This window comes from Hakea prostrata, chromosome 8, assembly GCF_041222555.1.
Source record: "Hakea prostrata isolate BN-2017 chromosome 8, UWA_Hpros_2, whole genome shotgun sequence".
Classification (NCBI taxonomy): Eukaryota; Viridiplantae; Streptophyta; class Magnoliopsida; order Proteales; family Proteaceae; genus Hakea; species Hakea prostrata.
In genome coordinates this window covers 38378250-38387795 of record NC_142607.1, presented here as the reverse complement: position 1 = coordinate 38387795, position 9546 = coordinate 38378250, and the positions used below count along the sequence as shown (strand labels likewise).

At 38.1% G+C, this 9546-nt stretch overlaps 1 protein-coding gene across 1 annotated transcript; it reads left to right on the top strand.

Annotated features, from left to right (window-relative positions):
- The first annotated feature begins 7999 nt into the window (after nucleotides 1-7999).
- LOC149007779 (uncharacterized) lies at nucleotides 8000-8401 on the top strand. The gene has a single exon (XM_089167154.1). It carries the CDS (start codon nucleotides 8000-8002, stop codon nucleotides 8399-8401), a length of 402 nt encoding a protein of 133 aa, XP_089023280.1.
- Nucleotides 8402-9546: the final 1145 nt, after the last annotated feature.

Sequence of the window (9546 nt, the reverse complement as noted above, 5' to 3'; positions counted from 1 at the left end):
CCTGTTTTTTATTGTTTGTCAATGAAGATGAAGAGTTTTTATCAATCTCCCATTTCTCCACCCATTTGCCCACTATTCATGTAAGGGGTCAAGTGTCATTGGTTCACATACCCCCTTAAAATCTTTATAACAAAATGGATGATTTTCCTGTTGAGGAACACACTCATACCCACCTGCGTAAAATTAGAATTTGATGACGAAAAACAATGGTTCAAAAGCTATACTTATGAATACTGCGAGGGAGACCTATGTGCATGGTACAGTGTGTCGGCGATATATCGCCATGTCGCTGGGGGCGACACAACTCCACCCAGTGACACGACATATACAAAAAGTAAACAATATATCGCCGAAAAATCTATATATCGCCAAATTCACCATATTTAATAAAAATTCATTCGGTTTTTACTAATTTTTCGTTCGATTTTTGCCAAAGTGACTTAGAACCTCTACAGGCTTCGGGGGCACTGCCCCCACACCCCCGCTAGGGCAGCCTTCCTAAACCCCCGCCCGCTTACCGGGGAGCAGGACCTCATGTTCGTCAACAACAAAATGTGAAGCATGAGCCATACTCAACATAATTGTATAATGAATTGTGGGTCGAATTTTCATCGACACCCTACAAAAAGTCACTGACATATCGGCGAAATGCCGCCATATCGGTGGTGTCGTCAACCACCGACACGGCGACATGGTTCAACATGTCGGACCTTGCCTCTGCGTGTATTACATAAGGTTATGCCAAAAATAACAATTATAATTATGTGATTCAAGCATGTCTGCATGGCCTAATGTGACATTTTCTCTCTTAGAATGATAAAATGACATAATGTTTGGATTTATAACCAGCTAACCCTGTGTCCATAACATGATAACCCTATATCTTCTTTTACCAAAAAAAAACCCTATATTTTTTGGTTTGACCAATAAAGTGACAACCCTAACATCTTAGCTCAAACTTTCTACCACTATTCCCAAACCCTAAGGATGTGTTTGTTTGCAAAGGTGGGGTGGGAAAAAAAAACATGTGGGTCCCATGTGTAGTAGGGTGAGGGAGAAGGAAAGGGTTTTGTGGAAAAGTGGTAGGGGTGGGTCCCACTTTTTACTTTTTCCCAACTTTCCCACAAAGTCCCACTAAATATATGGGGTTTTAAAATGGTATGGTGTGAGAAAGTTGGGCTGCCACATCAGCAGACAAGTCTTCCACTTTCCCACCCCAAGCAACCAAACAATCTACCATTTTGGGATTTAAAGGTAAAGTAAGAAATCTACACTCTTTTCAAGAATTTTTCCACCCCACCTTTAGGCTGCGTTTGTTTGCAAAGGTGGGGTGGGAAAAAAAAACACGTGGGCCCCATGTGTAGTGGGGTGAGGGAGAAGGAAATGAAAGGAAAGGATTTTGTGGAAAAGTGATAGGGGTGGGTCCCACTTTTTACTTTTCCCAACTTTCCCACAAAGTCTCACCATATATGTGGGGTTTTAAAATGGCATGAGGTGGGAAAGTTGGGCTGCCACATCTTGTCTCCCACTTTCCCACCCCAAACAACCAAACAATATACAATTTTGGGATTTAAAGGAAAAGTAAGAAATCTAGAAGTTACCTATTACCCAACCTCTTCAACACTCAAAGACAAAATACTTAATCAAATCTTTTTTTTGGATAATCAAATCTTAATTCTTTTTATCGGGTACAAAGGGGCTTATTAAACGGGGATGGAGATATTAATATGCCTTAACAAGAGTCGAACACATGACCTCTTCACTAAAAAGTGCTGATTTTACCACTAGAACAACTCTGTGTTGGCCAAATTGTAATTTTATTTTAAATACAAGAACTTGTGTTTGGAACTGCTCCAATAGGACCAATATATATAAAATGAGAGAAGATAAATGCAAGTTACCCCTTTCTAACAGTTTTGCCTCTCTTGGATTTGATGAAATTGACCATTTTGAAGTCTTTTTCATTGCTTCTTACTTTTTTTTTTATTATTCTCTTTGCTCCTTTTCTATTTTTAACTTTTTGTGCATCAATTTACCATTCATAGGCCTCTTTAATGAGAAAGGATCAAAATTTGCTTCGAATCAAAGTGAACTAGTAAACATTTGAGGAAAAGAGAAGATAACTTACTAAGCAATTTTCCCTTTAACCACTTATTGGTTGCCTTGTTTGATCATAGAAACAAACAAAAAAAGATTTGATCTTGTTTTGAATTAAGTGGATAAATGATAGCCTATTTTGTTGAAAATGTTCCCTATGTTCCCTATGTTCCCTATGAAAAAAGGAGGAACTTCTGTGTATTCTATAATTGGATGCTCTCAAATATATCTTTCTCTATACAACAATTTGATGATGTTTTCTTTTAGAATGTGAATTTCAATCATAACCTTATATGTCTTCTAATAAAAAAAAAAAGCAAGGGGATCAATGTACACACAAGGTTCTAGAAAGAAAAAGCTAATTCTTACTATAGAAGATTCTAGGTAGAGTCTCAAATAATAGACTGGAAGAAGTTACGGTTTTTTTTTTTTTTTTTTTTTGCCTCCCTCAAGTCACTATCAATAATGTCAAATTCTCTTATATATGGAGATTCACATTTATACATATAAGTGTGGCGAGAACACGTTCCGAAGGTCGATACCACGAAACCAATAAGGTAATAAAGATAGATACGAGATTAGCAATGGATAATTATTGTTGCCCCCTGTGCTATGACTTAATTACTATTTTGTCCCCTGTAGTTTTTGAAATTATAAATTCAACCTGACTTTACTTGTAATTATTGTTCCCCTACCATTAAACTCTGTTAGTTAAGTGATGACGTGACCATTTTTATTTATTTAAAAATCCCAAAATAACCCTAAGATTTCATTCTAATTATTTATTACCTTAGTAATTAGGAATTAGTCCTAATTTGGTAGCTCCTTATTTTTTTATCTTTTTAAAATGTACTTTTTAATTTCGTGTAATTTTTTTTTCATTTTTATTATTTAGTTTCCAAGTTGATGTTATCAATTTTAGGAAATTCCTACTTCTATTAAGTTTTTACTTATTTACTATATAATTTGATGTTATTAATTTTAGGAAGTTCCTTTTCTTAACCCCCAAAAAAAAATATTTAATTCAAAATGATAAGAATACAAGTGAATTATTGGTACTTGATATAGTTTTTTCCAAATGAGAATAATATTGTGTTTATATAATTCTAGAATGCCAAAATAGACATTAAACATTCAACTCTAACATCTCCTAACACTGGTAGAACTGAGAGGGCAATAGTAATTTCATTAAAAATAAAGTCTTTTTAGTAGTTATGCTACAATGCAGGGGGACAATAGTTATTATCACAATTAACAAAGATGCAAAGACACAATAATTACATGGTTTGGCATAATGGACTACATCCCCAAGGCAATCACACAACCAAAATCACTAATCAAGGAGAAATTACAACGAACATACCATACGCACACTATATGTGAGAACTATTCAACAAGAATCTCACTCTAATAATATTATCCTCATCATTCTGCTCACAATGATTAAAAAAATAAAAAAAAGTAATATACTTAGGAGACCCTACTAAGTGATAACTCACCCGACTTAGAAAACCCACTCAATTGAAATCTCATTTTCTAATTCTCCTCACACCTCTTATATTTGAAATGTACATGGTATGTTGTTGTGCTTTGGAAAACTAAACTCCTCTATTTATAGATGAAGATGAGAGATTTTCTCAATTTATTTTACATTTTAAATGTTGCCTGTCCAAGTTAAATGCTACTCAATTGCTTTTCACCACCTGCTACAAGCTACTTATTTAATTTTTCACAACGAGCAACAAGTGTTTTTGATAGCATTAGCCCATGTTGTTTACAACAAGTTGCTTGCTTACCCATTTCTTATACAATAAATAAGCTCCTTATTTTCCTATCTCCCCCTCCCAACCCCTACCAAATTCCCAAACAACCAAAATAAAAAGGAGGGAGGATTACGTGGATCTAGAAAATCCAGGTTTGGGTTTTGTAGTAGGGAGGCCCTAGGAGTTGTTGTATCTTGGAGGTGGAACGCAAGGCAGTCACAAGGGGGCTCAATCCGGAAGCGGACACCCAACTCACCCCGTTCGAGTGACCTTTTACGTATAAATGTAGCTCTCTGAAAGTGTCCATACGAGCCTATAAATAGAGGTTAAGCTCTGAACAAAGAATTATTCGGTTTTTGGTGAAAACGCCCACCCGGATAACAAAACAACAACAACAACCAGAACACAAAAAAAATCAAGAATGTGAAAGGAAGAGACCTTAAAAAATAAAAAAAAATATAAAAGTATATTGTTAATATTAGAAAAAATTTAGTGTTATAAAAAATTCCGTTGTCCCACTTTGATTTTATTAAATAAAACCCTGCTACAAAATACTGTTGCCCCCTATAACTTTAACGTAGCCATAAAGTTTAAAAAAAAAATACCCACTTTCCTTCATAAAATAAAAATCAAAAGACAACACCCCATTAAAAAACCAGATAAATTCAATTACCCTAACTTCATTTATTTTAATAAAAATATTGGTTTTCCACCTTACTAAACTTATTTATTTTGAATTAAAGAAATTGGAAAAAATCTCCTTAGCAAGTAGGGAAGGAAACCACAAATTTTTTTTTTTTTTGACTGGTGCTTTTTTAATATTGGGAAAGTAACACCTCTCCATGGGAGTTTAGGACTTGTTGTAACCTTGGAGTGACGAAACGACAAGGTCAAGCCGGAGAAGGAATTAAAAGTAGGTGTTCAAATACCTTACCAAATTTGAGTTGAATTCTATCTTCCCTCCTCTTCGGTTTCTATTTTAATTTTATTCAATTATTATTACTATATTTTGGTGATTTTTTTTGATATAAAATACTTTATGATCATTTTTTGATCTACAATTAATTAAGGGTATTATTGTAACTTGACAAAAGGGTAAATAAGTAAAGAGATAAGTAACAATGGTTTTTTGGTGAACATAATAAAAATATGGAGATGCCACATGGTGTAAACTAACGGAACTTAATAGTAGGGGGCATTAGTAATTATAGACAAAGTGGTTGGATTAGTAATTTTGCAAAATACAGGAGATACATTAGTAATAAAATCAAAGTATAGGAGGGCAATAGTAATTATCCCTAAGATATATTATTTTGTTTGCATCTTATTGTTATATACCTCCATTCAATTTAGTCTATGTACATTCTTCCTCATTATTCATAAAATAGGAAATCAATTTTCTACCGAAAAGTTTAATCTATGCTATTAATCTCAAGTTTCTTTCTCTTTGAACTCCTCAAAACTAAAGGCAAGAGCATCCACGTCCTCTACTTCTTATGTATTTTCTATGGATATGACTATATAGTTATGAACATGCTAAGCTAATGGTTGGCAATCAACCTCAATTTTGAGTTTGAGGTTGGCTGTCAACCATTGGATCAACATTTTAATAAGATGGTATAACTACAACTCTAAGAAATATAAAATCAAAAAGTAGAGATTATCAGTCTATCACTAAAAATGAGGAATAGAGAGATTTTTTTTTTTTTTTGGTAAGAAGAAGAAATCTTCATTCAAAGAAACTTAAAAAGATACAAAAGTATACAAAAGAAGAAAAAATGCACCGAACCTCCCAGACCGAGGGTTCACAGTCTTTGTCCTGGTCAAACCATGACAGGGCCCACCAAGACCTAATGAAACAATCATAATGGCGTCGTATTCCAGTTACTAATCCGGTATGGCCTCCCAAATGTTGCGGTAGACGAAATTGACTTGTAGAAGGTCTCTATCAGCAAAGCAGTGAAGGAATCATGCTGAGAATAGGTAACTAATTACATTCCCGAATATCTAGGGAAAAACCCTAAGATCGGACGGTCACCGAAGGAGATCGAGAATTCATTCAACGGTCGAAGATTAGAGGTAAAATCTATATAAACTAAGGATGCACAACCTATCAGGTATCTGGATTGTTTCCCAATTACGTATTCATTATTATTCTGCTCTGCAAATAGCCAGAGCCTTTTGTGATCAGTCCAGTTACTAACTTAAGCTTCGGAGGTGGCCTCCCGACCCCACGGTCGGGCCACGTCTAACTCACTTTTTGCAGGATTACATCAAGCAGTCCGGTGGCTTAACAGAATTTGGACGCATCATCTGGCGTCGTCTGTGGGAAACGCTTTGAAAAGTCATGGTGACTAGATCAGCAACAATAGCATCGGCTTTGCGAGAAATTAATGCTCGACCTCAAATAGAGATTTCGGTCACTAGACTTGAAGGAAGCAGACTCCCGGAGGTCCAGGAGGACGGAAGGGAAGAAAATCAAGACCCTCCCAATCCTCTCCAGGGACAAATGGAAAAATTACAAATCCAGTTTTTGGAGATGCAACAAACACTCCATTTGTTAACAAGACAGGTGGTTGCACCGCAAGCACCCGATCAAATAAAGGCGAGAGGACGTGCTCAAGAGGTAGTCTTGGTTCCACCGTTGATCCAGGTACCAACACTTTCCCATCATGTAGATAGACAGCAAGGTGAAGGTCAGAATTATGGCCAGAATCATCAAAAAGATCGTCAAGATCGAATCCGAGAAGTGAGAGCCGGCGAACCACCCGGAAGAGATGATCTGCATGATAGGCCGTAGGCAAGCCGAACAGGAACAACAACAAGGCGTCAAAGGGGAGTTCACACCCACTCACCAACCTCAAGACGTTCGGGAAGAGAAAATATCATAATGGAAGATGGACGATCATTGCATATTGGCAAAGAGCTAGCCAACATAAATCAAAGATTAGGGCAACTATCTCGAGGAAGAAGGGCCAATGATATTTATTCGGTCATCCGAAAGACTCCTTTCACTGATGCTATCACTTTGTTCAAGTTTCCACACAATTTTAGGCTCCCAACTTTTACGGCTTTTGATGGTTTAGGAGATCCCACAGCCCATATTAGCTATTATCAACAAACAATGGCGGTGGCTAGAAACTCTGACGAGATCCTCTGCTGAGTTTTCGCGTCTTACCTTACCGGGGCAGCACAGAAGTGGTTCTCAAACCTTCCCTTGGGAAGAATTAATGGCTTTGAGAATCTTGCTCGAAAATTTATTGGGCATTTCCAGAGTGGTATCCAAATTAGGAAAACTTAGGAAACACTCTTTACTATCAAGCAAGGAAGGAATGAATCAATTCCGGGAATACCTGAAGAGAATCAATAAAGTTACTATGGACATAGGTAACTTAGACGATCAAGGTTGCAAAAACGGCCCTTTTACAGGGTTAACCAACCGAAAGCTATTGGAGTATTTACTTCAGGACATGCCAACTACTTATGCCGAATTAGTGCAGCAGTGCCAAAAGCAGGCGGAGGTGGCTGAGATACTTGATGCCAGACAGGGAGATGGTGCGCGACAAGGAGAACCCCAAGGTGGCAGCGAAAGAGTAAAAAATTTCTGAAAGAGGTCAGAAGCAAAAGCGGCCTGATCCAAATCGGGCAAGAAAACCACGTTTAACATGGAGAAGGCGATCTCCAGACCAAGACGAGTACACACCATTAAATGCTCCTCGATCGGAAATACTAATGCATATAAAGAATCAAGACATTTTAAGATGGCCTTCCTAAATCGTGACAAAAACGGGAGAAAAGAACATGGAGAAATATTGTCGTTTCCACAAGGACTATGGACACTACACTAATGAATGTAGACACCTAAAGGCAAACATTGAAAGGCTAATCAATCAAGGACATCTCACAAATTTTCTGAAGGTTCGGGAAGATGAAAAGAGAACAACCAATGAAAAAAGGGGACGCTAGCCAAGCCGGGAATGTCGAGTTGAAGATCCAAAGTCTAAAAAAGGGAAGGAAATGGCGGGACCTAGTAGGCCCCCAATTCTCACAATATTTGGGGGACCTGGACTTGAATCCTTACGAAAATTGAAAGCAAGATCGAAATTCGTGGATCAGGAGAAGCTCAGAAAAGAAAGAAGATGGAAGAGGTGGCTATCACTTTTAGTGAAGAGGATGAGCAAGGCGTTTGCATGCCTTATGATGATGCGATTGTCATCAAAGTTGAAGTCGGACGAAGAGAGGTGCACAGGGTCCTAGTTGATACTGGATCTTCGGCTGATCTCTTGTCTCATGAAGCTTTTGAGAAGCTGAATCTCGAGGAAGGGCTGATGAAGCCCTCCTCAACACATCTATACAGATTTGCTAGTTCATCCGTCGTGGCTGAAGGATCGGTCCAATTGGATCTTTCAGTAGGAAATTTCCCAAAAGAATCGACCATTCGAGCAAATTTTTTGGTGGTCCGGGATCTTCCTGCTTACAACATGATATTAGGGAGACCCTCGTTAACAAGGTGGCCGCTGTGGTTTTGCCAAAACATATGAAGATAAAGTTTCCCACTGATACTGAGATCGGGCAAGTAGTTTCAAACCAGAAACTCTCTCGGTAGTGTTATGTAGCATACCTCAAAGACAAGGAAGGACCTAAAAAAGCCACGGCCTTGCCTATTGAGGTAAGGGACGATCGGGACGCATACACCATGCAAAGGCCCGAACCCGTGAAGGAATTGGAACGTATATGTTTGCAGCCAGGAGATGAAATAAAATTTACTTACATTGGATCTGAACAACCTGAGCCTCTCAAAGAAGAATTAACAACCTTCCTTCGGGAAAACATAGATGTGTTCGCTTGGTCAGCCAATGACATGCCAGGAATTGATTGAGCTGTAGCTAAACACCGACTATGGATCAATCCTGACTTTAGGCCTGTAATCCAAAGAAGACGAAACTTTTCGATTGAGAAGCACGAAGCTATCAGAGGGGAGGTCGAAAAACTCGAAAAGTCTGGCTTTATCGAGCCCATCGAGTGTCCAACGTGGTTGGCCAAAGTAGTAATGGTGAAAAAGTCCAATGGAAAATGGAGAATGTGTATTGATTACTTAGACCTCAACAAAGCTTGCTCGAAGGACTGCTATCCTCTGCCACGGATAGATCTCTTGATTGATGCTACTGCCGGATATGAAATGTTAAGTTTCATGGACGCTTATTCGGGTATAACCAGATCCTAATGAATAAAGAAGACAAAAAATTCACGGCATTTATGACCGATCGGGAAAGCTATTTCTATAAGGTTATGCCATTCGGCTTGAAGAATGCAGGAGCTACATATCAAAGGGCTGTAAACAAGATTTTTAGCAATCTAATCGGGAAGAACATGGAAGCATATGTAGATGATATGCTGGTAAAAAGCCCCTTAAGGACAAGCCACATTGAAGATCTTCGGGAAGTATTTTCCGTCTTAAGAAAATATCAGATGAGGCTGAATCCGGAAAAGTGGGCCTTCGGGGTATCATCAGGGAAGTTCTTGGGGTTTATGGTTTCCCAAAGAGGAATCGAGGCAAACCTCGCCAAGATACACGCACTGATCGACATGGATCCCCCAAAGATTGTTCGAGATATACAATGCTTAACCAGGCGTATTGCTGCTCTGACCCGATTCATCTCACAGTTAGGGGAAAATGTTTACCTTT

Bases quoted from the DNA above. Each gene is read 5' to 3' on its own strand.
- LOC149007779 (XM_089167154.1), top strand. From the start codon at position 8,000: ATGGAAGAGGTGGCTATCACTTTTAGTGAAGAGGATGAGCAAGGCGTT.